This window comes from Rattus rattus, chromosome 3, assembly GCF_011064425.1.
Source record: "Rattus rattus isolate New Zealand chromosome 3, Rrattus_CSIRO_v1, whole genome shotgun sequence".
Classification (NCBI taxonomy): domain Eukaryota; kingdom Metazoa; phylum Chordata; class Mammalia; order Rodentia; family Muridae; genus Rattus; species Rattus rattus.
In genome coordinates this window covers 176,168,605-176,196,132 of record NC_046156.1, presented here as the reverse complement: position 1 = coordinate 176,196,132, position 27,528 = coordinate 176,168,605, and the positions used below count along the sequence as shown (strand labels likewise).

General features: G+C 40.0%; 1 protein-coding gene across 1 annotated transcript; it reads right to left on the bottom strand.

The window, feature by feature from the left end:
• Positions 1 to 14,127: 14,127 nt before the first annotated feature.
• Positions 14,128 to 27,039, bottom strand: Fbxo4 (F-box protein 4). The gene is made up of 7 exons (XM_032898827.1): positions 26,396 to 27,039; positions 25,205 to 25,440; positions 23,191 to 23,411; positions 19,591 to 19,666; positions 19,301 to 19,476; positions 16,764 to 16,939; positions 14,128 to 14,457 (listed from the first exon to the last, which is right to left on the bottom strand). Exons 1-7 carry the CDS (start codon positions 26,714 to 26,716, stop codon positions 14,368 to 14,370), a joined length of 1,296 nt encoding a protein of 431 aa, XP_032754718.1. The 5' UTR covers positions 26,717 to 27,039; the 3' UTR covers positions 14,128 to 14,367.
• Positions 27,040 to 27,528: the final 489 nt, after the last annotated feature.

Here is a 27,528-nt window from a genome sequence, read left to right as displayed (position 1 = left end):
AACTGAAAAGGACTTGAATGGTGAAGGTTTAGGGGAAGCAATGGGGAAAGAAAGTGTAAATGTCAGAAAGTAAAATTTCCACAAACATGAAGCAAAACTGAACCCAAGATACCTCCTACTAGTTTACCTTAACTGAAGAGCTGTGTGTGCTGAAATCCTAGCACTGAGGATGCTGAAGCAGAATGTTCACGAGTTCAAGTCCAGGCCAGCCAGAAGGTTGTACAGTGAGACTCTTGCTTTGAATAAACACACACATAAACAATCAGACAAATAAGGTATTAACAAAACCAAACAGGAAAAGAATAACCAAACCCTTCGCACCAACATAGAAACAGAAGAGGGCGCCAGAAAGCTATGAAAGCTAGTTTGCGTTCATTCCTCCCTTTCTGCCACTTACTGCTGGCCTGGGAAAGTACTAGGTACTCAAATCGAAAGAAATCTAAAAACCCTGCACTCACACAAGTTACTGTAATCAAAAACATCAAGTGAACAGCAAAACGTTCCAGATGAAGAGAATTATTGCAAACAATTTAGGCAATCCAATGAAATATCCTTAAGCAAGCATTAAAGAGTCTGGGGGAAAAAATATACATACATACACACACACATATATATATATATATACTTCAAAGTTAAATAGAAATTTACAAAAAACAGAAAATAATGTGAAATGAGACTTGATTCAACTCTGGAACCAAAGATAAACTATTATCGCAGAACTGATGACTAAGTTGGAACATATTTAAGACAACACAGGCCAGATCAACAATATAATAAAAAGAGCAATCACATAAAAAAAATCACAAGAACAGTACAAACATGGAAAACATAAAATGACACAGTATTTTATGAATTTTGTTACACATGTTTGTTTGGGACATAAAATAAATATTATAAGCACAATGAGAAATAAGTAAAGCTTGAACATAGATGAACAGAAAGGCAATGGCAACATATATAAAACAGTAAATACAGTAAGATAGTATGAGCTAATTAGAGCAACAAATAAAAACAGACTTAACCGGACCTTTTAAAAAAATTACAAGTTGGCTTATCCATCAAGATTAAATCCTCCTGTACCTACCACACCCATTTTAAACATTTCGACTCAGAAAGGCTGGCCCTAGTACACATAAATAAGAGTCCACTAATTTCAGTAGTGATTTTTACATGAGGAAAAATTCAAATTTAAAAATATTAAACAAGACCAAAATTCTACTTACTAAATGAGAAGGGCCTAATGTACCAAAATGAGTGGTTACGGATGTGGATACTCACTGAATTACACAGACATCATCTCAGTAAGTCAGCTACAGGAAATCCCCACCCTATCACAATGGTTAAAGTTGCACTGAAAGGACTAGTTTTCTGGTCTTCTGCATATTGTAATAGTACCACCTTCTGGAAGTCTAGGGATAGCAGAACGATATTTTTCAGAAGTTGGGAACAGTCTTCTGACAATGGTGGCATGAGGACTCTGTGCACTACTGATTTCAAAATAAGGTAAGACAAAATCAGACCCTTCTCGTTCTGTAGTCTTGGGATATATAGTTCTTAGAACGGAAAATGATAGGGTAGAAATTAAATGCTGTGGGCATTTTTCTATTAAAGATATTTCAGAGAACTATGGGAGTTGGAGTAGTAAGTTAAACTAGACTCAACACATTTGTACTTTCTTCAACCAAGATACACAGAAAAGCACAAACAAAAAGGTAGTGACTACAGGTGATTCTTCAATGCACATTGGTTCAAAATTGATACGATAATTCATACTAAAAAAATCAAATGCTTGGTTAGCAAATTTTTGTTCTAATTAAAATATTTATGATGTTCTAATGAGAAGACACTGATAATCCCCCAAATGACTTCATCTAGTCTTGTCTCTTAAAATAAATAGAATTTGTATAGCAGTGTTTTCTGGTGAGACAAGAAATAACATTTGATAACAGCCATATTGTAATCACCCAAATGTCACACGTACTAAACAAACTTTTCAGAGAACTTTTCACACCAGTCACTGCCTTAAGTACCTCAAAAATATTTACTTAAATTTCTTAAGAACCATATGAGGTAGATGCTGTAGTTGTTTCTGTTGAATTTATATTGGGAAACAGAAGCAAAGAAATTTTCCCAAGAGTACACAACCAGGTCTTTAAGATATGGACCTACCTATGATGATTAGAACAGACAATGCTCCCTATGGGTTCACTTCTTAGAACCTGTGATCAGTCCTCAGTTTCTGATGCTGTGTAAGGGGGTGATGGATGTTTTAGAACGTCTATTCTTCTGGAGGAAGTGCACCACTGCGGATGAGCTTTGCGGGTCTATGGTCCTGTCCCACTTCCAGTTCACTGTCTCTGATTTCTGGGTATGACTGAAGATGTGATTTCTAGGCTTCCTGCTATGACTGCCTGTTGCTGTGTCTCCCCTGCTGTTAGGGAACTGTAAGCCTGTCTCTGGAACTGTAAGCCAAAACAAATTCTTTCTTTTGTCATGGTGTTTAATCGTGCTGTTTCATGGCAGCAACAGAGAGTAAATAATGTACCACTCCAAACTTACTTAACAGTCTATGCAGACAATGACTAAGTCATCCATCAGTAACAACTACTTTATTTAGAGAGTCTTAGTACATAATGAAGAGGAAAGAGCAACAAAATAATTTCTTGAGGCTTTCGCAATGGTCAGAGGCCATTTACTATGCAAACTTGCTTGGGACTAATTCTGAACGTCAGGGACATAAAGGCAACTTAAGTCCATTACAGAGAAAGACTATGCAGTAAATATGAAATGAAGATAATTACAGGGGAAACGAGAGCACAGAAAAATGTTACACAAGGTATAATTGCGATCACTAATTAAATAATTGTAGTGAAACCACTGTATGTAGACACCATGTTAGGAAATGCTTTAATAAATGAGAGAGTCTTGAAAATCACAAGGTGTCTAAGAGGCACTATGAAAGCCAGCAAGAGGCTCAAATAGAACCAAGAAGGACAGAAAAGAAGAGAGGAAGGAGAGAGAGGGGACACCACAGCAGGACAATGGAGGCTGATGTAAAGATTCCGCTGTGTATTTACAGGTTGTCATTAATGTTCCTAAGGGATGGATGGTACTGGGCTTTGTATGTTTAGGTGGGCAATTATATCTTATCAATTGGGTCAAAAAAAAAAATAGAACCAAGAAGGCCAGAAGACATCGCTGTTGCAACAAGACAGAAGGAGCGAAAATGTATTCTTTTCTTTTAATCCATTGAAGAGCAATAGATGAAATACAAGACAGAAACAAAACAATAACAACACCTTTCTGCTTTAAGCCAGAAGAGCAATAGATGCAAAGAAGTCTAAATAACGTGAGTTCTAAAGAAAAGAAGCAGTTTTTGGTGACTAAGACCCCATCTGCTTTCTTGGGGCCAATAGTTTATTTGTATGTTAGTGGATGCGACATTAGCTTAGAAATGGGTATGAACACCCACCCACCACCACTTCCCCCTGTCCCTCCCGTCCTGGGAAGAGAAACAAATAGTAGATTGCAAATAAAAGACATAAAATGGGAAAACAAATCACTGGGCCAGCCTAATAACTCTCCCTGCAAGGGAACTCTGCTAAGAGAAAAGCTGGGGGTGGGGTGGGGGGACAAAACAAACAAACAAGCAAAACAAAAAACCCAGGAATTTCTCTAGGTTTTGTCAAGACTTAGGTTTGGGGATCTTCCGAGAAGACACAAAACAGGGAACAGAAACACATAGGCAACGAAGGTCTCTCTAGCTGAAAGAATCAAAGTAATCCATTTTCTGATTGCTGGATGCTAGGAACTTGTATCAAAGGAACGAGATATAAGCTGACACGAAACACATGTGCACGAACAGGAGGCTCCACTCCAAGTGAACCAGGGCCATCAAGAAACTGGAAAGCTGACCCTTCTCTGCAGTTAGCTCATGAAAGGGGGCCATGGGTGAGCCTGCTTAAGAAAGAAAACACAGAGATTGTGTAGTTCAAAGTTTAATATTCTTGAAACGCCCTTAAAATAGGAAAAATGTAGCCTCAAATAAAAAGTGGACAGGATAGCAGCTAGAATTACTATGGTAATAAAAATTACTGAGAAAAATGCTGAGACAAATGAAAAAAATTAAATACGAAAATATTTTTGAGGTTCTTAAAAGTTAACAGATGCAGTAGAAAAATGAGGAAGAAACTAAAAAGATGTGGGGGAAGGAGAAGTTCATCTAGGGCAGGGTTTCTTCCTGAGGAGATGAGAAAAATCTCATGATGATTATCTCAATAGCTATATGTAGACTTAGACTTTCTTCAAAACCTGCTTATAAGGTTCTTAGATGCTTTAACCTCCCTTCTAGCCCACTACCCACCAGAGGTAGTGGAAAAGAAAGGTTATTAGGATACGGGAAAGTGGACCTGTTTGGAAATAGTTCTTTGGAGCAAATCCAATCTGCGTTGTCAGCATATCAGCAGTTCAGTTCACACAAATCAGTCGCAGCAGCTCAGTCCACACCATTCATGAGTCAGAGACTTGGGGCAATTTTAATCTCCAACTATCATGATACCAGCAAGCTAGTTCAGTAGTGTCAGGATAGCAAACACAATCAACAGTGATGGCACCACGCAGCAGAAGCAGCCATATTTATTCTCCTTCTTAACACCATGCATCCTTTCACGTGTCTGCTTTAGCAAAGCATCCTTTGAGACAACTGAGTTTCCAAGAAATCAGAAGTTTCCACTTCAGTTACATATAGCTAACAGTGAGCTACAATATCCATAGAATTGAGAATATACTGATCTTTGTGTTATGCAATTTTTAGGAAAGTTAATGAGCGCTATACACAACCTTATGCCAATAAAATGAGCAATCTATGTGAGGTGAGGAAAATGGCTTGAAAAGTACATCCAATGCTCACCCAAGAAGAAACAGATTTGAATACTATATTCTTTTATTTATTCATTAGAGATACTATGTTTTTAATAAACTTCCCACAAAGACAATGGTTTAAAAAGTGAAACATGTTCAACTTGTATAAAAATGGAAAATAACTTAGGCATGATATCGAAACCCTGTAACTATAGTACTTTGGAGGTGAAGGTTAAAGGACCAGGAGCTGTGACAGAAAATTATGCCCAACAAAGTACATCTATAAAAATTTTTAAAAAGTGACTAATTCTTTCTAATTCTTTTTTCAAAGGGTAAAACTGTGTATATATAAAAATTACTTTTCTTAACTTCCTTTAAAGATGAGCTATTTAAAGAAAAAATTATACATCACAGTCTTCATAGGACATGGAGACTTATTTGTATAAGGGAAAGTCTCTTTCAGTGCATGTAAAGTATTATAACATTTGCTCAAAATAAATTGTGATAAGAAACTATATTATACTCTTGTAATGCTGGCCAATTAAAATAGCCACTAGCTATGTGTGATTAAAGATACAGTGGTTTAAATTTACACAAAATTGGGGGAATCACTATCCCTGAACTCAAGCAGTATTACAGAGCAATAGTGATAAAAACTGCATGGTATTGGTACAGAGACAGACAGATAGACCAATGGAACAGAATTGAAGACCCAGAAATGAACCCACACACCTATGGTCACTTGATTTTTGACAAAGGAGCCAAATCCATCCAATGGAAAAAAAAAGATAGCATTTTCAGCAAATGGTGCTGGTTCAACTGGAGGTCAACATGTAGAAGAATGCAGATCGATCCATGCTTATCACCCTGTACAAAGCTTAAGTCCAAGTGGATCAAGGACCTCCACATCAAACCAGACACACTCAAACTAATAGAAGAAAAACTAGGGAAGCATCTGGAACACATGGGCACTGGAAAAAATTTCCTGAACAAAACACCAATGGCGTATGCTCTAAGATCAAGAATCGACAAATGGGATCTCATAAAACTGCAAAGCTTCTGTAAGGCAAAGGACACTGTGGTTAGGACAAAATGGCAACCAACAGATTGGGAAAAGATCTTTACCAATCCTACAACAGATAGAGGCCTTATATCCAAAATATACAAAGAACTCAAAAAGTTAGACCGCAGGGAGACAAATAACCCTATTAAAAAATGGGGTTCAGAGCTAAACAAAGAATTCACAGCTGAGGAATGCCGAATGGCTGAGAAACACCTAAAGAAATGTTCAACATCTTTAGTCATCAGGGAAATGCAAATCAAAACAACCCTGAGATTTCACCTCACACCAGTGAGAATGGCTAAGATCAAAAACTCAGGTGACAGCAAATTCTGGCGAGGATGCGGAGAAAGAGGAACACTCCTCCATTGTTGGTGGGGTTGCAGACTGCTACAACCATTCAGTCTGGAGGTTCCTCAGAAAATTGGACATTGAACTGCCTGAGGATCCAGCTATACCTCTCTTGGGCATATACCCACAAGATGCCCCAACATATAAAAAAGACACGTGCTCCACTATGTTCATCGCAGCCTTATTTATAATAGCCAGAAGCTGGAAAGAACCCAGATGCCCTTCAAGGGAGGAATGGATACAGAAAATGTGGTACATCTACACAATGGAATATTACTCAGCTATCAAAAACAACGACTTTATGAAATTCGTAGGCAAATGGTTGGAACTAGAAAATATCATCCTGAGTGAGGTAACCCAATCACAGAAAGACATACATGGTATGCACTCATTGATAAGTGGCTATTAGCCCAAATGCTTGAATTACCCTAGATGCCTAGAACAAATGAAACTCAAGACGGATGATCAAAATGTGAATGCTTCACTCCTTCTTTAAAAGGGGAACAAGAATACCCTTGGCAGGGAAGAGAGAGGCAAAGATTAAAACAGAGATGAAGGGACACCCATTCAGAGCCTGCCCCACATGTGGCCCATACATATACAGCCACCCAATTAGACAAGATGGATGAAGGAAAGAAGTGCAGACCGACAGGAGCCGGATGTAGATCGCTCCTGAGAGACACAGCCAGAATACAGCAAATACAGAGGCGAATGCCAGCAGCAAACCACCGAACTGAGAATAGGACCCCCGTTGAAGGAATCAGAGAAAGAACTGGAAGAGCTTGAAGGGGCTCGAGACCCCATATGTACAACAATGCCAAGCAACCAGAGCTTCCAGGGACTAAGCCACTACCTAAAGACTATACATGGACTGACCCTGGACTCTGACCTCATAGGTAGCAATGAATATCCTAGTAAGAGCACCAGTGGAAGGGAAGCCCTGGGTCCTGCTAAGACTGAACCCCCAGTGAACTAGACTGTTGGGGGAGGCGGCAATGGGGGAGGGTGGGAGGGAACACCCATAAGGAAGGGGAGTGGGGAGGGGGATGTTTGCCCGGAAACCGGGAAAGGGAATAACACTCAAAATGTATATAAGAAATATTCAAGTTAATAAAAAAAAAAGTCAAAAAAAAATAAAAAAATAAATTTACACAAAATTTACAAGTCATTTCCTCAGTGGCCTGAGGCACATCTCAAGTCCTCTTGGCTAGAGGCTGTGCATTCTAGACAGTATAGCCATCAAAGTGCATTCTAGACAGTATAGCCATTGAAGTGTGTTCTAGACAGTATAGCCATTGAAGTGCGTTCTAGACAGTATAGCCATCGAAGTGCGTTCTAGACAGTATAGCCATTGAAGTGCGTTCTAGACAGTATAGCCATCGAAGTGCGTTCTAGACAGTATAGCCATCGAAGTGCGTTCTAGACAGTATAGCCATCGAAGTGCGTTCTAGACAGTATAGCCATCGAAGTGCGTTCTAGACAGTATAGCCATCGAAGTGCGTTCTAGACAGTATAGCCATCGAAGTGCGTTCTAGACAGTATAGCCATCGAAGTGCGTTCTAGACAGTATAGCCATCGAAGTGCGTTCTAGACAGTATAGCCATCGAAGTGAGTTCTAGACAGTATAGCCATTGAAGTGCGTTCTAGATAGTATAGCCATTGAAAGCTTCCTTCATCACAGAAAGTTTCACTGCAGAGCATCACAGAGCACTGAGGTGACCAAATAGCTTCCTGAGAATGCCTTCTGCTGCTGCCTCATCACCACATCTGTCTTACAGTGTTTCTGCCATCCCATTCTGAATTCCTTAACCTCAACTACAGCACTGACCTCCACGCCACCCCTCTCAGCTACCTGGGGCTAGTGTGAAAGTTATTGTCAATCAAAACTGTTGGCTTCAAGATCTTAAAGCATAACCTTACTCAGTTTGACCCCAACCTGAACAAACTGCCTCTGTTACCACCTTACTCCTATACAAAGGGCAGCTTTCTTGCCATGTTCTTCCAACTTCTTAGCACCCACCATTCACGCTTGAACTGTGTTCTAGCCTTAGTACCAGATTAATTATATTGCCTGAACACCCTTCTGTCTTCAGAGCTCCCAAAGCACCCTTGTTGATATCTTAGAGTTATTAATTTTCACAAAGTCTATGCCCAAAACTTTTGCTTCAGGATTCTTGAACCGACTTCCCACTGATTAATCCTCCCATAATCCTCTAGTCACACTGCAAGTTCTTCATTGCTATCCAACAGCTTGTCTCTTTGGATTCTGGTCTAATTCTCTCAGCTGCCATTCTTAGCCTCGTTTTATTTCTTGGTCCTTCAGCCTAAACCCCTCCTACCTTGCCATCCTTGCTTCCTGTTCCCGCTGCTGTGAGAAAATACCAGTACAAAGCCACTGAAGGAAGAACGGGTTTGTTTTGGTTCACAGTGTGAGAAGCAGTCCATCCTGGTGAGGAAGTCCAGGTACCAAGAGCTTGAATCTGTTGGTCACACTGTGTCCACAGGCAGAAAGGAATGCTTCGACTTGGTGTCTTCCTAGGTAGTTCTAGATCTTCTCAAGTTTTAAATTAACACTAAGCCATCCCAGCGGGGATTATTTTTTTAATTGATAAAGGTGGCTAAGTACAATGTGGGTAATTTTGTAATCCATGTACTCTTATCCACTTAACGTTTCCTATGAAAGAATTTTCTCCTCTATTTCCACTTTTTCTAGACGTCTTACACTGCTGGAATATAGTACCAGTCAATCATTTACTTTGAGCAATAAATCTATGTTCTCTCATTGAGCTCAGAGTCTTATTTAGGAATTGGTGAGTACTGATGCTTATGAGTATTTTAATCAGAGATGAAATCATGAATATAATAACTATTTTAGTCAAGGTTTCTATTACTGCACAAACATCATGACCAAGAAGCAAGTTGGGGAGGAAAGGGTTTATTTATTCTGCTTACACTTCAGTGTTGCTGTTCATCACCAAAGGAAGTCAGGGCTGGAACTCACATAGGGCAGGAAGCAGGAGCTGATGCAGAGGCCATGGAGGGATGTTACTTACTGACTTGCTTCCCCTGGCTTGCTCAGCTTGCTTTCTTATAGAACCCGGGACTACCAGCCCAGGGACCACACCACCTACAATGGGCTGGGCCCTCTCCCCTTGATCACTAGTTGAGAAAATGCCTTACAGCTAGGTCTCCTGAAGGCATTTCCTCAAGGGAGGTTCCTTTCTCTGTCATAACTCCAGCTTTCTGTGTGATAACTCAAGTTGACACACAAACCCAGCCAGTATAATAATGAATCATGTGACTGGGTTTGAAGCTTTGAAGGTACGAAGTGTATCTATACCTCCTTTATTCTGCTACCCTGCAGTCCCAAACCAAAGTTGTGCAGTCAGGACAAATACTTTGGAATGAGCTTTTCTTATAAATGAGAATTCTGAGTGGAGTTATTTGGTAGTTGCCTTGACATCTGGAGATCTGGTTTTGGTTTTTTAATTAGTTTTGGCAGAAAACTAATTAAGAACTATATGAAGTTGTTTATCCCAATGGCATCTGGTTCAGATAATTCACAGTGTTTTCAGATATTACTCACTGTGGTACATTGAATGATGATGTCTCTATGGACTGATGGCTCATAGGGACTGACACTACTGAGATACATTCTTGTTGGAGTAGGTGTGGCACTGTTGGAGGAAGTGTGTCACAGCAGCCAGACTTTGAGTTCTGAAATGCTCAAGCTAGGGCCAGTGTGGCAATGTCTTCCTGCTGCCTGCTGATCCAGATGTAGGACTCTCAGTTCCTTCTCTAGCACCATGTCTGCCTACATCCTGCCGGGCTTCCTGCCATAATGATAATGGACTGAATCTCTGAACTGTAAGCCAGCCTTAATTAAATGCATTCTTTTATAAGAGTTGCCATGGTTATGGTGTCTCTTCGTAGCAATAAAACCCCAACTAAGACACCAGCATATGAAAAAGTCTTTAGCTTCTTGTTTTCAGTTGGCAAGGACTCTTGAAAAGGCATATCAGACCAGTAGGAGAAAATCACTCAAGGCAAGTGCTTTCAACAAGAAGAATGCTGTATTCTTTCCACTGTCAGAATTTGAAAGATGTCTGCTATGTTGTGGCTCAGAAAACAACACCTCAGACTGAAGTCTCAGAAACAGCCTCAGAATACAAGTTTCTGACCTTCTCCTATCTTCTGGCCTTCTCTCTCTCTTTCCCTTTTCTCCTTTGTCCAAAGCAAGCCACAAAAAAAAAAAAAAAAAAAAAAAAACCTCTTCCTGAAAAGTGGGTCATGGAAACTAGAATGGCTTTTCCCTAAACTATGAAGTTTAAATTTTTTAACTATGATATTCTCTACCTTACTGTTTCAAATAAACCAACATTCTGACATTCCTTGACTGATGGTGATCAAAAAAAACAATTTGGGCCAGCAAGATGGCTCAGTGGTAAAGGTTATTGCTCTCAGGTTCAGTGACTTGAGTTCAATACCCACCGGGTGGGGAAGAATCAACTCCCTCAAGTTGTTTTCTTACTTCCACATGACTACACACACACACATGGCAAATACCTGTAAAATATATTAAATAAAATCTTTATAGAAAGAAAACAAAACACCCACCAACTGACTCAGACAGGTGCAGAAACCCACAGCTAAACAGTGGGTAGAGCTTTTGAAAGAATAGGGGGAAGGATTGTAGCCCCTTAGGGGATAGGAACTCCACAGGAAGACCAACAGAGACAACTAACCTGAACCCTTGGGGCTCTCAGAGATTGAACTACCAACCAAAGAACATACAAGGGTCAGACCGAGGCCTCCCTGCTCATATGTAGCAGATGTGCAGCTTGGTCTTCACATGGGTCCCAAACAACTGGAGCCAGGGCTATCTCAAAAGCTCTTACCTCTATGTGAGGTATATTTGTTCTTCTAGCTGGGCTGCCTGGTCTGGCTTCAGTGGGTGAGGATGCACCTAGCCTCACAGAAACTTGAAGTGCTTGGGTGTGGGGATAACTAAGATGGACCCCATGCACTGAAGAGGAGGGGAGGGGTCATGGGGGAAGGATTATGGGAGGGGTGACTGTTAGGGGGACAGTGAGCAGGATGTAAATAAAAAATAAAGACAATAAAAATGTGTTTGGCACGGAGAGGCCAAGAAGAGCCCAGGTAGGCTGTGCCTCATTTCCCATTCTGATAATTTGCATGTGGCAATAACCTATTCCCTAATCTGTCTTTCTATAGTTATTTGTATTTCATGTCAGAACCCAAGCACAAAAGCATCCTAAGTATTTGGGCCTTCAGTTGGGCCTTGTGTCACCTAAAAGCATGGTTAAATAAGTTTATTATATTCTCTTGTTAATCTGTTATATGGGTGTTGGTTGTGACCTTTTATGATGGACAAGAGGCCATTCCCATATCCATCTCTATCTCAACATCTAAAAATATTTCTTTACCAGGTATTAATTTTTGGTTCTTTTGTTTTGTTTTTTTGTTTGTTTGTTTGTTTTTTTGTAGTCCTGGGGACTTAACATAGAGCTCATACATACATGGTAGACAAGTGCTTTACCAATGAACCATGTCACCAACCAACTTCTCTAAAGGAATACGACATTTTGTCATGTATTCCTTCATGAATCATTCTAAAAATATTTACCATGTATCTACTCTGTGCTAACTATTGTTGTTAGTGACACATAGTTAGCAAGTAAAACAAATAGTTCTTTACAAAACACACATAGCATTTTCCTGCATAGTTCTGTAGTTGAAAGTTTCTCAACCAAATGTTTTTTATGCACTGATGTGGAATAAAGATAATGCCCTTTAAAGATCCAGATACAAAGTCTTGGTCATCAAGATGGTAGATTTAAAGTAATGTGAACTCTTCAAGATATAGGACTTAGGGAGACTTTAGAAGTAATGTAGCCCCATCGTCTGGTATTTTCTCTTTCTACTCCTTGGCCCATGAATGTTTTTCTCTACCATATGCCTGTTATATACTGTCCTTTCCAAAGGCTTGAAACAATGGGGCATGATGTTGGGCTGGAAACCTCAGTACCATGAACCAAAACTTATCTCCTCTATTTAAAGTTAATATTTCAGGCATTATATTAAAGTAATGAGGTGATTAACACATCATTTTTAGTTGATCATTTTTCTTACTCTCAAGTCATTTATCATGCTGAACTCTTGTGTTTTTTTTTAATTAGTTGTAGTTTTGTGCACATCAGTAATTTTCCTTGAAGATATGTCTTAGGGTTTCTAGTGCTATGAAAAGACACCATGGCCACAGTAACTCTTATTAAAGAAAAGCATTTCATTGGGGCTAACTTATAGTTCCGAAATTTAGTCCACTATTGTCATGGTGAGAAGTATGGAAACATGCAGGCAGACATGGAGCATGAGAGGTAGGTAGTTGAGAGTTCAATACCTGGATCAGCTGGCGACAGGAACAGAGAATGACACTGTGCCTGGCTTGAGCATCTGAAATCTCAAAGACCCCCACCCACCCAGTTTATGGAACTATTATGGCTTTGCTGGAGAAAGTTTGTCACTGGGAGTAGATTTTGAGGTTTCAAAAGCCTATGCCATTTTCTAGTTAGTTTCTCTCTCTCTCTCTCTCTCTCTCTCTCTCTCTCTCTCTCTCTCTCTCTCTCTCTCTTTCTGCCTCATGTTTGTGGATCAAGAGTGAAATTTTTACTACTCTAACCCTCTGGCATCATGAGCCCCCTAATTAAATGCTTTCTCTTGTAAGTTGCCTAGGCCAGGGTGTCTTATCCTAGCAACAGGAAAGCAACTAACATAGGATCTAACTCCGAATTAGGCTTTTACCTGCCGAATGACCTCAGCAGTCCCAGGAATGAGTGTGATAGTTCTTTCAACTTAGGGGAAGGGATTTGCAGTTTCCATGTCTCATACCTCCCCATAGCATGATATGGGACTTGGATTGTTAACAAATTTCCCCACTTCTCTGTTTCTCTATTTCTTCAGCTAAAGCCAAGAACAATACCGTGACTGATTTTAATACAACCTGTTCTTTCTGAAACACCCATTGCATTTGATCCCTTGTACATAACATTAAGATGTGGGAATAAACGGGCTCTTTAAAAGCCAATTTGGGAGCTACGTTCATAAGGGAATTTAACCTATTCATGAGATCAACAGAATCACGGGTAAGTGTCTTATCTCAAGAAAAATCCTGCTATGCAAGTTACTCCAACTCTCTTGACTGAGGAGGCTCAGTGCAGCCGTGAACTCTACCTTCACCAGAAACAGTCCATGGACTTGGTCAAAATGAAATGACAGTCACCTGAACATTTAGAAGGAATATGATCATCTGTATGTTACAGCTTTCTCCACAAAACAAAAACACATCAAAATACAAACATATACACCATGCAGCAATATTTATATTCTTTTCACTATAATTTTGAAATCCCCCAGTCTCAGTAAGGCACTAGGCCATTTCCTCTGAAAAGGGCAAGCAATTGGTGAGGTAGCTTTATATGTATAAATCTCTGGTATAAAACAGAATATCACATTCCCTTGCTCAATGTTTCGAGCATGACAACTTCCAGGAAAAACTAATTTTCACTGAAAGGGTATCAGATATGGCATACACGTGCCTTTCTTCCTATTCTATCAGAAGAGAACAGAGGTTGTAGCCATCGCAGTAATGCAGTTCTAGTGACATTTTCATAATTAGTGTCTGCTGAGGACAGATTAGAAACTTTTTTCTGATAAGCAGTTAGTGAATCCCTGAAAGATCCTAAAGATCCCATGGCGTGCTAAGCAGGCTTACTGCTTCCTAGTGGGCCCACCTTGATAGCAAAAGAGAGACCATGAGGAATGAAAGAACCACAAACTTTGGTTTTACAGAATTTAATATTTTCAAAAAGACAGAAAATATAAAATTATCAAAAATGTGAGAGTTCATTTTGTGGAAAAGTAGTAGGATTGAAGCTTGCAGCTGATTCATGGTAAAGTGTCAGAAGCCCAGCTGTAGTAGCTGTCCAGTAAACAGCCCTCCTCCAGAGAGGCAGGAACAGGAGGGACTGGAAACACATACACCATGATGTGTGGCTTCCCAGGGTCCCAAAGGAACTTCATTTCGCATGCTTAGATTCTACTTCTTCAAGAATCCACTCAATGCCATTCAAAAAACCAGTCAGAGTCTCAGCCTCTGTATCCTGGACCTGCAAGCAAGTAACCAGATCACGGTCAGTTCAAACCAGAACATTATGACAAGTCACATCTCTCTAGCCGTAATGCTTTTAAAGGGAGCTAAAATGACTCACATAAAATCTGAGTACGTTTTTCCAGTACTATCACCTGACACAATCGTGTAAATAAGTGATCTTTTCTTATACTAATCTTAGTTAGTGATCTTCTAACTAATTCAGTATTACTTTTATTCCTAAAACTCAGCTCTGAAACAGAAGAAACAGGCTTCTTGTATATCCAGGAAAACAATTCTTCCAAACAAATCAAAAACAAAACAAAAAACAAAACAAAACAAAACAAAAACACCCACTTTACCCACTTTAAAAACTAAAACACTTTTGAATCAACCTAACCAGCCAACTGATAAATGTGACACACTGCAAAACCTGCCAAAGCTGAATGGACCTGCAATACATTTAAAAAACATTTGGCTAAGAGCTGCAGAATACACACTTTTTTCATCAAATACTGGAACATTCTCTAGAATAGACCATATGTTAGATAACAAAAATCTTCAGCAATAATAATAATGAAGTAGAAAATGTATAGTTTATGGATACAACAGAATAAAACTGGAAATAACAACAATAATAAAAAGTTAGAAATGGACAAATACATAGATTCAACATACTAATAAATAAACAATGGGCCACTGAAGAAATTAGAAGGAAAGAAGGAATGAATGAAGGAAGGAAGGAAGGAAAAGGAAAGGGAAGGAAAGAAGAAAGAAGAGAAAGAAAGAAAAGAAAGAAAGAAAGAAAGGAAGGAAGGAAGGAAGGAAGGAAAGAAGGAAGGAAGAAAGAGAAAGAAAGAAGAGAAAGAAGAGAAAGAAAAGGAAAGTATCAAACACATGATATATGGCAAACAGTACAAAAAGGCAGGTTAGAGCAACAAATATTTATTTGAAAACGTGTACACACACACACACACACACACACACACACACACACACACACACACACAAGATTTCAGGCGTAAGAGCATATGTTAGGTCCAGGCCCCATTAAATAAATAGCATTTCAAATAGACATCCTAATGATGTATTTCAGTGGGTTTGAGAAATCAGAACAAATCAAACACCAAATTATGAGATAGAAAGAAATAACCAAAATAAAGGACAGTGATTTAAAAATTATAAAAGATAAACAGTTGGTTTTCTGAATTTTAAACAATATCAACACACTTTTAGCTGGGTCGGGGTTAAAAAAAAGAAAGATCTTTAATCCCAGCACTCGGAAGGTAGAGGCAGGTGGATCTCTGTGAGTTTGAGGCCAGCCTGATCTACATAGCAAAAACAAGGATGGTCAGAGTTACATAGTGAGACTCTGTCTCAAAATAAATAAATAAAATGATGATGATGATGATGATGATGATATGGTGGTGGTGGTAAAAAAAGATACAAATTAAAAGATAATAGACTATTAGAGACTATTATAAAGTTCATCTATGAAGTTTCATTTCAGTTTCCATTTGAAAAACACTTCACTATTTGAATACAATTTAAAGCAGCAGATTGTGAGGTGTACATTTGCAGTGGTGCTGGAGACCATTTGCAGGTTGGGGCTCCTGCATACTAGGTAGGTAGTTTACCACTGAGCTACCTCCTCAGCCCAGACCACCTATGATTTTACAATTCGTAAAGCATAATTGACATTAATGTTGAGACAACCAGGACAGTACCATCCTTAAAACCAACCCCAGTTACTGTCTTAATGTTCCTACAATAGGAGAGGTGAGAACAGATGGACAATCCTAATTTACTAGCACCTATCAATCAAGCCCTTATATTTTACATTAAAATGGTAGTTCACATCAAAGATGAATGTTATCCTCCCAAGTAGTGTTCCCTAAAGTTCTGAGTGTTAGAGGCTTGGTCCCCACCCTGAGGTGCTATTAGTTAGAGGTAACACTTTTAAGAAGTAGTGACTAGTGGGGGATCATCTGGAATGTTCCTTGAAGGCCTTACTGGGATCTCAGCCCCTTCCTCTTTCTTGTCCCTTTTTGTTCCAAGACAGAGGTTCTCTGTCATGTGCTCATACTATGAGCCTTTGCACAGGCTCAAAATCAAAGTCAACTGAACAAGAAATCAAACGTTAAAAGCTGAGACAGATGTGCCTGTCTTCTTTTTAGGTTACCGTCTCAGCTATTTTGTTATTGTAAAAGAAAACTCACAAGACACACACCTGTAAACAAACACATGCACATGTATGAATGAAGACATATCACAGAAAGAACACTAAAAATGGGTTCTTGGGTGCCAGAGTAGTTAAGACCTTACCATCCATGGGTGGTTTAGAAGACTGAGACGAAGTTCATGAGCTAAATAAAAACAAGGCATTCTTTTTACATCTGCTTGAGAAATACAAGATAAAACCAGCATTGGTCTTCCTGAAGATCCAAAAGCTGGATCCGTCATGGCCATAATACGAGAAAATTCATCTTGCCATTCATGACCTAAGGAATTTAAATTAAAATACATAATTTGCATTACTCGCAATTGCTCCAAAAATAATTATATTTAAAATAGCACACAAAGGAATTAAAAATTTTAGTAGGATTTAAATACAACAACTGCCTTTATTACTTGGATTTATATATTGTTCTGCCACAAAATTCTATGAAATAGTCTTTCAGAGATATAAATTTATATGAGGTCATAAAGAAATAGTCAGAATAACACTCAGGTGTACCGATTGTTTAAAGGAACCGTGACATGATAATTTTCTCTTACACGTTCTGCAACTATCTGATAGCTCTTTCTTTGAAGGGTCTAACTTCCTACATCTGGGCCTAAGATGGGGCCTATTTTTTTTCATCCAAACCTTTTATGTCTGCCTTTTACTGGAGAGTCCAGATCACAGACATTCTGTGGTAAACAAAATTCCCAAGCCATTTCCCCACACCAGCTCCCAAGAAGCTTGGACTGCCAGTACAAGCCACAGTTTCTTTCTGTCTCAGAACTTTTAGATTTAAAGCTAGGTGTTTTATATAGAAAAACAGTTAGAGACTGGAGTGAAGAGAGCTGACTCTCAGAAGCCAGTCCTGTGACTGCTGTGTCACTGACACGTTGATTCCAGTCACACGAGTCATCACTGATGGATATGGTCTCTACCGTGGTAGTTACTGTCAACACAGAGAATTCAAACTCTCTCCAGTCAGGTGTGGTGGATCACCCTGGTAATACCCAGAAATCAGGAGGCTGAGTCTGATCAAATGGCATCAGTTCAAAGCCAGCCCAGGCGACATAGTGAGGGCCAAGCTCAGTTTCGCATGCCAGCACCAGGGCATAAATGGTGAAAACATTTTTTTTGGTGTCCCAGCATGACTCCTAAATTCTTCCCTGTACTGGTAGAAAGGTGCTTCCTATCAAAGGGTTATCAGACAGTTGCAGAATGTGTAATAGCTAATTATTGAGCCACAGTTACTTTAAACAATCAGTACACCTGAATATTCTCGAAACTGTATTGATTTATGACATCAACCAATCAGACAAGGCACCAGAAAACAAAGATTTCTTTCAGTCCAGAGTGCTTGCTTGAGCTGGGTCCTGATGTCTGTGTTCAGGCAAAGAGCTTTGGCTGCTACCATTGTCTAAGGTAGCAGGCAGCCTCTGCCAGAATAAGAGGCAGGGGAATTTCTCATCCTATGGCTGTTGACAGGAAGCTATGGCTTCGTTTGAGAAAATGATATAGAAAGCAGGGCTGCTCTCCATTCTCCTGTGTTGCAGTCGATCAACACTTGCCTCGGCCACCAAGGACCAAGGGGTCTCCTGTCCTCCACTACCCTTTTAGTGCACATCCAGAAGGGCTGCATGGCCAAGATTCAGGAAATAGGTACAAATTATTTTTGTATCCTGTGGATTTTCCCCCTTGATTGTGCTTAGGATTGAACCTGAGACCTCAGTTACGAATTATGCTAACCCCTGCTTTTTCTCCCCATTTTACAGGAAGCTGTTGGAATCAATCTGGAAGACAAAAGTAAGCTCTGCCAGTGTTAGCTCTCAGCCATATCTCCACCAGCGAATACAAATATTGGTGGTTCAACAACTTTTTGCTGAACAAGTAAGTCTTCCACTGAATAATGGAATAATATGAATAATTTTATCCAGGATTTCTAAGTATAATTTCCTCCAGGATTTAACAGACTGGTAGAGAAATAAATTTGTGGTAAATTAATTCAACACACTAAATAACTATAATATTTATGATGTGTGTTATATAGAAGCAGTATATACATATTAAACAATTCATTCTTTATTTATCTCTAACTTGTACATAAAACATTGGGAGGAAATTATAACACTGTCTCATGGTTCAAAGATATACCAAATATACCAATGTCGTTCCAACACAACATTGTCAGTGACAATTATTCAGAGTATATGGAGAATAGTATCAACCCACTGATTTAATTAACTTTAACCTACTCAATTAACACACCTATCCCCACATCTCTCTATAATATGGGTAAGAATGAACCAACACATTGTCAGTTACCTGCCCAAATCATCTGAATATATCAGAGGCAGAGAGAGCATCAGTAAATTTTAAAATGTAGAATTAAACAAAAGAATATGGCGAATTGAGCTTTGGCTTGTATCGGAACCCTGTGGTGCTTATAGAAACCAGACGTGCAGGGTTCTGGGCAAATCCAGGGATGACAATGTGGCAGTCTAGGAATCTCCCGTGTGCTCCTACTACACAGCAAGGGCTGAGAACACGAGTGACGGTAACGGTCAGAAAGTCACTGTGGTAAACCTCTAACTGCTGTTTTTGTGATGCTGTAGCGCCTTGCAGGAGAGAAAAGGAAGCTTACGTCTATGAGCTTCAGCATTTGCCACGTAGATAAACCCATCTACAACCTCGCACACTTTCTGGATCTGTGGGATCACGCTGTAGCGGCTCCCCTGTTGCTCGTCTCCCTCGCTCTGTAGGCTGAACATCTTGTTAACCGTGCTTGTGTGCTCCTCCCTTGCTCTGTCTCTTTCCTTTCTGCAAGGAGAAGAAGTGTAAACATGGGCGACACTGAGGCAGTAGACAAGATCCATTCCACTCAGGTGTTCCAGCACTGATGTTGCAGGGAGCCTTGCAAATGGCTCGCCTTACCTGGTAGTTGAGTACAGTATCAGGATGTTGAATTTGTGTTGATTGCTCAACTGGAAACTGACCCCAGATCCAATACCTGCATGCGAAAGTCAGTTATACAAACAAACCAATAATAAAAACAGTAAAAAAAAAAAAAAACAAAAACAAAACCCTCCAGTGAAATCAAAAAGGGCAGAGGAAAAATCCCAGCAAGTTATATGCAACTTTGGAATAAGATGCAATGCTTGTGACTTAAGGTGGGGGGAGGGGTGTGTGTAACTTTGATTCACAGGCAGTAAGAACCTGGAGGGAGAGCTAAGTGTGTGGGCGTACATCATGGCAGCAGCTGGGGTGTGGCCACTAGTTCTGTGTAGCCCAGTACTGATTCCTTCCCGTATTTTATGCTTCCATTGGTTTTAAACTCTGTGGATACAATCAGCGAGGGCCCACGCCTCCCCTAGGAAAACTGTTTATAAACGTGTGGCCTGTCGTTACAAGTCAGACATTGAGTCACAACTGCAGATGGTGGAATTTGGAAGTAGGGTGACTTGAGTTAGAATCCTAAACTTGCCATGGTAGTCACTGACGTGGGAGACTCTGTTTTGACACAAATCTGAAATAATATGAACTATTTTTAGGGATAACTGTGAGGATTATTTGAACTATGAGATAAACCTAGATTGCTAAATATTGGCTTCTTATTCTTTTGTGTCTGACTCAACTCAACACCATTGCTGTTTCTTTCTTAACATCTGGTGTTTTGTTGTTGTTGTTGTTGTTGTAAGTTTGTTGTTTTATTAATGATCGATGTCTTTTTTGGCCTTCTGGGAAAAAAATCCCTCTTTATTCCATAGCTCTAGTTCTTGCTATATAAATGTCCTCTCTGTTCTGTTTGCTTCTCTCCACTGCCATTCTCCTTTCAGTACAAATTAACTACCTGACGTCTGTGATCACTGCTAACCAGTCCTCCAATTCCTTTAGTTTTACCTAGATTTTCTTGCAAGAGCAGATACATTGCTTAGTGATACGAGTCTAAGTATTTCTCTTCTCTACAATGCCATTGGCCTTCAGACGTACAAACAAAGCTCACCTCATTAGAGACAACTCCAGCTTTTCTTTCCCCTAATTCTTGACTCCTGACTAAATAAGCTATGTCATTCATCCTCTGTCACCATTCTAAGCAACATGTTTATAGATCTGGACTTGTGGGCACTAAAACTATAAGTATCCCAAGCCACACGATCATCTACTTCTCCATGATATTTCACAAAAAAGCACATGGAAATAGAAACCAAATGCTTCTGCTCTTCATTTTTATCAGTCTCAATTTCCAGACATTATCCTTTCAACACATCTAACCTCAGCCCGACTTATTATGCAACCCATGATCTTCTCTGATCTTGTAGACTGGCATTTTCAAGCACTCACTTAAGTCTCTAAGGGGAAAGTAAATGCCATTTCATAATTGTCTGATTTCCTCATGTGTTCTGGCTTTTCCTGAAGTATTGCCTTACTCTAAGCCCTTGACTGGAACTGGTCTGCCTTAGGTAACGCTTCTCTTGCCAAGGACTCCCATTTACCAAGATTGCATTTACCAGACTCCATGGTTAAAGAGTGGGCTCTCTATTCCCAACGACTTGTCTAAACCATTACTCAAGAACGCCCTGGAAGAGCTCCATCTGAAAAACACATCATTCAGTCACTCCTTCTCAACTCTGTCATCCACAATCATCTCTCTCCACACAGTAGACTTCAGCATGCAGATCACTATCTTCCTCTCCATCCTCCTAAACTCCCAAGTCCATGAGAACTGCTTATGACTCTCAGTGGTTAAGTCTTCAGATCTGAACACAGTCTATCAGTCATTCATTTACTAAATGGGTGTGTGTGTGTGTGTGTGTGTGTGCGCGCGCGCGCCATAGTTACTTTTCTTATTTTTCTATTGCTGTGACTAAACACCATAATCAACTTATAAAACAAAGGATTTAATCTGAGAGCTCATGGTTCCAAAGGGTGAGAGTCCATGACCATTACGATGTGTGCACAGCAACAGGCAGGTAGGCTTTAGCACTTGCTGAGGGCTTCTATCTGAGCTACAAGTACAAGGAAGAGGGAAAGCTAACTAGGAATGGTGTGTGAGTGTTTGAAACCTCAAAGCCTTCCCTCAGTGACGAACCTCCTCTAACGAGGCCATACCTCTTAATATTTACCAAATAGTTCTACCAACTCGGGTCAAGTATTTGACTATATGACCCCATGGAGGCCATTATCACTCAAACCACCATAGTGTAGAAGCTATGACATGTCTGGTATGACATATACAAACCAAAATAAAACTGACAAGGTCCTCGTCCTTGTGGAACCTAATGAAATTGGGTTGCATACGACACTCATCTTGATTTATATAACCTGCAGTCCTCAGAGCCAGCAATTCCATCCCTAGCTCCTGCCACCAAAACCAAGAACCACAAAAGTCATTCTCCACTGGTGATTCCTTACCCTAGTGAATGGCTTTCTACTCACCATTAACACCAAGGCAGAAGCCTGCAGCTATCCTTATTACATTATCCTTATTAATTGTACCAAGTTTCATCCCCAATAGTCATTTGCTTCATCCAGTGATCCCTTTCATGGTTTTTTTTATCATACATTAGAGCAGCTTCTTCAGCCCCTTCTAATCAGTTTTCTACTCAGGAGCCAGAATAAACATTCTATAATTAAAGTCTGATTAGGTACCCCACATGTTGTCATTGCTCACCAAAATCCATTCTTTGTAGATTTAGAGATACTCAACTGAGTCTTAAACATTCAGCATGTTGTGCCTTTTCTGAGTCCTAAACATTCAGAATGTTGTGCTTTCTTTTCTTGTTGTCTTAAGGATATATATCTCCTAAGCCTAAAGAGTCTTAGGAGGTATCATCTTCAATGTGCAGCCTTCTTTGGTTGTTATCTTCCTATTCAAAACAAACTGATTGGGCTGGAGAGATGGCTCAGTGGTTAAGAGCATTGACTGCTCTTCCAGAGGTCCTGAGTTCAAATCCTAGCAACCACATGGTGGCTCTCAACCATCTGTAATGGGATCTGATGCCCTCTTCTGGTGTATCTGAAGACAGCTACAGTGTACTCATATACAATAAATAAATTAATTAAAAAAGGAAACTAACTGATCATATTCTAATCACCCAAATACTTTCCTGTGTCCTCACTTATTGGCCTTTGTGGAAGACCCCGATTGGTTCCAAATCTCTGTATATATACAATGAGTAACGCATATCTTACATTCTGTCACTGCTCATGTTAATGATACATTCCCACCTCACACGCTGTTTTGTGAATTGATATTCAATGGTTTTCTTGATATATTTCTCCTATGGTAAACATGCTATGGTCTGTTGAAATTTATTCTTAACATATTATTAAATTCTAAAATTAAAAACTTGAAAAATTAAGAAGAAAAGTACTTCTTATACCAATTTTTCCCATTTAGTAGGACCAGGGGCCCATTCGCCAATTTCTATATTTCATTACAAGGTTTAATTTTTAAATGTCTATCTCTTTAACACTAATGTCAAGCTCCAAATATTACCATTACTAGGTATCGTATATTAACATGAAAATTACCGTCAATCTGTCTATGAGGTAAACCAGCAGTTGGGCAAAGGTCCTCAGAAGACATCAAACTCAACACCAAAGATGTGTTCAGTTCTTCCAAACCTGGTCCAAACATAGCAAACCGGGGTTCATTCTGAATGATCAGTGAGTGTAAGAAAGAGGTAACCGCTCCATACATAGGACGGCTGGCTTTCAAGGCTCTTCTCGTATATGGACAGCACATTTTATAACTGCATAAAATTGTCACAATTAGAAAATAAAATAGAAAACATTTAGCTTGTTCATCTGAGAATATATCATTTATTGAGTCCTCTGTAATACATGGTAATATAAAGATTATAGATTCATCCCTCCCAGACAGTACAGGATAAACACCGTTATAACATGTAAGTAGCAGAGAGCCAAGGGAAAACACTAGGTGCTAGAGTGGGGTAACCATAAAGCTGCAGAACCCTCCCTAAAGAAGATGTTATTTACTTTCTTTTACTTAAATTTCTTACATGAAACGTGTGTTCTAATGTTTGTTTGGATAGTTGAAACTAATTATATAGAATAGTAGCTGTTCTTTTCCTAAGAAAGACTTTATCTTTATCCTATAGTACAGGGCAATGTCTGAACAATTTTATGTCCCCATCTGGGGAGGAGAAGGCTGTGATACTAACAGTGACTTAGTAGAACTAGATATGTCATCACCCATCCTAAAACTCCCAGGACACTCCTTCAAAACTGGTCCAAAACCTCCATAATGTTAAGATTGAGAACCCCCATAATAAAAATTTAAAAATATCACTAAAGCCACTAATATCGAGCTTCTTAAATACTCCTTTAATAAGTTTCACATAATAGCTGATTGAAAATACTAAATAAATACACAAGAAGGCCCAAATAGACCTCGCTGAAAATTAGCAAAATAAAAATCATGTGAAAGAAACCATGATGGCTCAGTAGGTACCAGGGCTTGTAGCCAAGTCTGATGACTCAAGTTCAAGTTCGATCCCAGGGACCCATGTGGTGGGAGGAGAGACTGGACTCCAAAAGGTATGTGTGCCTACCCACAAATACACACAATAAATAATAAATTAGGGTAATGTTTAAAAAAGAAATGCCAGTGTACTTTGAGATTATCTAAAAAGATCATATACATTTTGACCCAGTCACCTCCTGGTATCTGACAGGATAGCTAGCATCTGGGTCAGAGAGGCTGAGTAACAAAACAGTGGGAGAAAACCCTATATGTAGCCACTGAATCACAGTAAAGCAATTCTTAGAGCCGAAGGACAGAGATTCTTTGAATTTGTTTTATTATGCTTTAAATGTGGAGTTCACAATAAAGAAAGTTTTACCTATATACAGTGACATATTCTGAGGGAACATGATACTATTAACCAACCCTTTATACACCATACCATATGCAAACCATGTAGCCTCTCTGGCCCTCTACATACTTAACACAAAGATAAAATATTCAGGTTGAACAAGGACAGGAGTAGACATATACACATACATATACACAGCAGACTCCCATAGAACCCAAAATGCAGCACTTGCTCAATAAAAGTATTTTTCTCATGTGCATGATACTCAAGAAACTTAGAGGCCTTCAGGTAATTAAAAAAAAAAAAAAACCACAAACTTATCTTATGGCGTCTTAAAAACAGTCTTTTTCCTCACCAAAAAGAACTGTTTTCTGGTCTCAGGACATTCCTTCTCTGATGATGAATATGCATTTACAGTTTAACAAAATGGAAAATACTATACATATTATGAGAAGTTTAAGAAAGTTTTTTTTTCTTGTCTACTGTACCACATATAATTAATCAAATACTGGTTAGTCATCACAGGAAAATAACAAAAGTTTAAAGCTGCAAGGGTTCTATGAAAAAAAGTCAATTCGCTCAACCCGTAATTTTATCAAGGGGACATTCAGACAGATCCTAATGACCAAGTTAACATTGGGGTCAGAACTAATGTGGGCCATTTAGAGCTTACTGTCTCTTGTTAAGTCATAGAAATAGATACTTACACCTCCATGTAATCAAAACATGTGCTGTCGGTGACCTCAGATATGGGCTTTTTTAAGATCTCTAGATCCGGAAGTGACTTCCAATCAACAGAAGACCAAGAAGGGAGATCTCGAAACAGAAAGTATCTCCAGAGAATTGGGTCTCTTACAGTTTCATTCCAATAGTGATCTGTACTTCCCAACTGGCACAGGTCATGGGGTGAAAGAAATGACAAGATATATAGCTGCACATCAATCTGAAACAGAGGCAAGCGGCACACAAGAGAAAGGAGTCATCTGTCTGGGGGAACCGTTTGGTGGTAACTTAATAATTGTTATACCAAAGGTCACCTGGATGCTTCCTTCTTTACAATACTTAAGTCTATCTTACTATCCCTCCATCTAGAGAAAAATCAAAACTAAACGTTTTCACTCCTAGCACACCTATAATGTTGAAAACTCAAGCTCTGACTTTCTATTTTTCAAGCAGAATAGCCAGTTCCTTTAATTTCTCCCCATGAGTATGTTGATGTACCAGTTAATAATTTATTCTTCAAAATAAACGTGTATCAAGTGGATATTTTTCTGATTTTATCACTAGATCAAATGAAAGCATGTGAATCTCTCATTTGAATTTCTCTATACAGTGTATTGATCAGTTTCAGGGAACAGATGAATGAATGTCAGTGGAATGTACCAATAAACCAACTGAGATAAAAGTATTGTCACCAACAGTGTATAATCTATTTTATCTTTCTCTGAAGCTTTAAATAACATGCATTCTCTTTGTAGCCTGTCCTAACTTGAGGTTCTTGTAACTTCATTGATTTTCAATTACGTGGCAGTTTTGTGGCTTAGGATATATCAGAGATACTTGCTCTGGGCGACCCCCTAACCGGAATTCATTGAACCTGGGACTGAAGATTAATATGTGCACAACAAAGACACTGGATTGCTTTCCAAGCTAACCCATTTCCTTCATCAGATTTCCACACATCCCATTTGGACGACTGACAATTTGTGGGTAATCTCGCTGGTCATTAGTGTGATTTGTGAAGCGACCTTGGCTGGCCAGGGGATACCAAGAGTCACCATCTAAGCGATTCTGGCCACTTCACTTCCAGGCAAGCACACACCCGGAAGTGGCTGCCCTGCGGGCCCAGGCCCGGGTGCTGTGGCGGCCTCTGTGCGCGGCCTGCGACCTCGGCTCACCGGCAGCCGCGTCAGCGCGCTCGTCTCCTCCGCCTCCTCCTTCCGGGAGGCCGTCCGCGTCGCCCGCTCCTTGCCCACCGAATTCCAGAAGGTCCTCCAGCCGCTCAGGATGGCAGCCTCCAGGCGGCCCCAGTCGCTGGCGGGCGGCGGGGAGCCGGCTCCGCGGGGCTCGCTTCCAGCCATGGCTGCGGGCTCCGCGAGACACGCCCCGGCGCACCGGTTTCCCAGCCGCTCGGCCTCCGTCTCCGCCCGCCCCGCTGGGACGAGCCAGGCTGGTCTGCTGGGCGCGGCTCCAGGCCGAGGTGGCCCGGAATGACTCATCCGGGTTAGCACAAACCCTTGGCCGAATGACCGCTGGTGTTAACCCAGACTACATATCCTCTAGGTCCCTGGCTCTAGGCACCACCACAAGGACCAGGGAGCTAGGGCTTGTGGAACCCTTTTTCTGTAATCTTGGTTCTAACACTTGCTTCCCCTTAAGCGTTAGGTATTAAGTAGGCTGTATGTGTGCTTCTGTGTTTTGGAATCAGCAATCTACCGCTTTACTAGAGTTTAGCAAAAACATGGAGACGATCAAGAGCCTGTGGAACTAAAGTGCTCCAAAAAGTCCCATCTGTTATTAATGACATTGACCTTGGCTGACTAGAACATCGTGCTGTGGAGAATGTATTGTAGATGGAAAGCCAAAACTGTCTCAGGAATAGTCCTTTTAATAATTCAACCTGGTTTTGGTCTGACCTCATCAGGAATATTAGGTGAAACCTGTTGTAAGCTTTGCAAGCATCTGGCCTTTGCTAGTGCTTAAGATTTTATTTAACTACATGATGTAGGTATGTGCATGAGCACACAGATCCTGCAGAGGCCACAGGCATCACATTCTCTGGAACTGGACTCACGCTGTTGTGAACCACCTACTCAGGTCCTCTGAAAGAACAGTACATCTCTTAACTGCTGAGCCATCTCTCAAGTACCTGCCCCCTTTACCTGTGGCTATAATAGTTCATGTAACTGCTTCCACAACTTGGTGTGCTAACAAGATAACTTGAATCCAGTCTCTGGCCATGGTAATTCATATTTTGCTTACATTTACTTCCTTAAGCTCGATTATTAGATATTTTCTACCAATATAGTGA

Bases quoted from the DNA above. Each gene is read 5' to 3' on its own strand.
- Fbxo4 (XM_032898827.1), bottom strand. From the start codon at position 26,716: ATGAGTCATTCCGGGCCACCTCGGCCTGGAGCCGCGCCCAGCAGACCA. The intron at 25,441-26,395 runs GTGAGCCGAGGT...CCTCTGTTTCAG, and splicing joins GCGCGCTGACGCGGCTGCCG to ATTGATGTGCAGCTATATAT. The intron at 19,477-19,590 runs GTAAGGCGAGCC...TTCTCCTTGCAG, and splicing joins ATACTGTACTCAACTACCAG to AAAGGAAAGAGACAGAGCAA.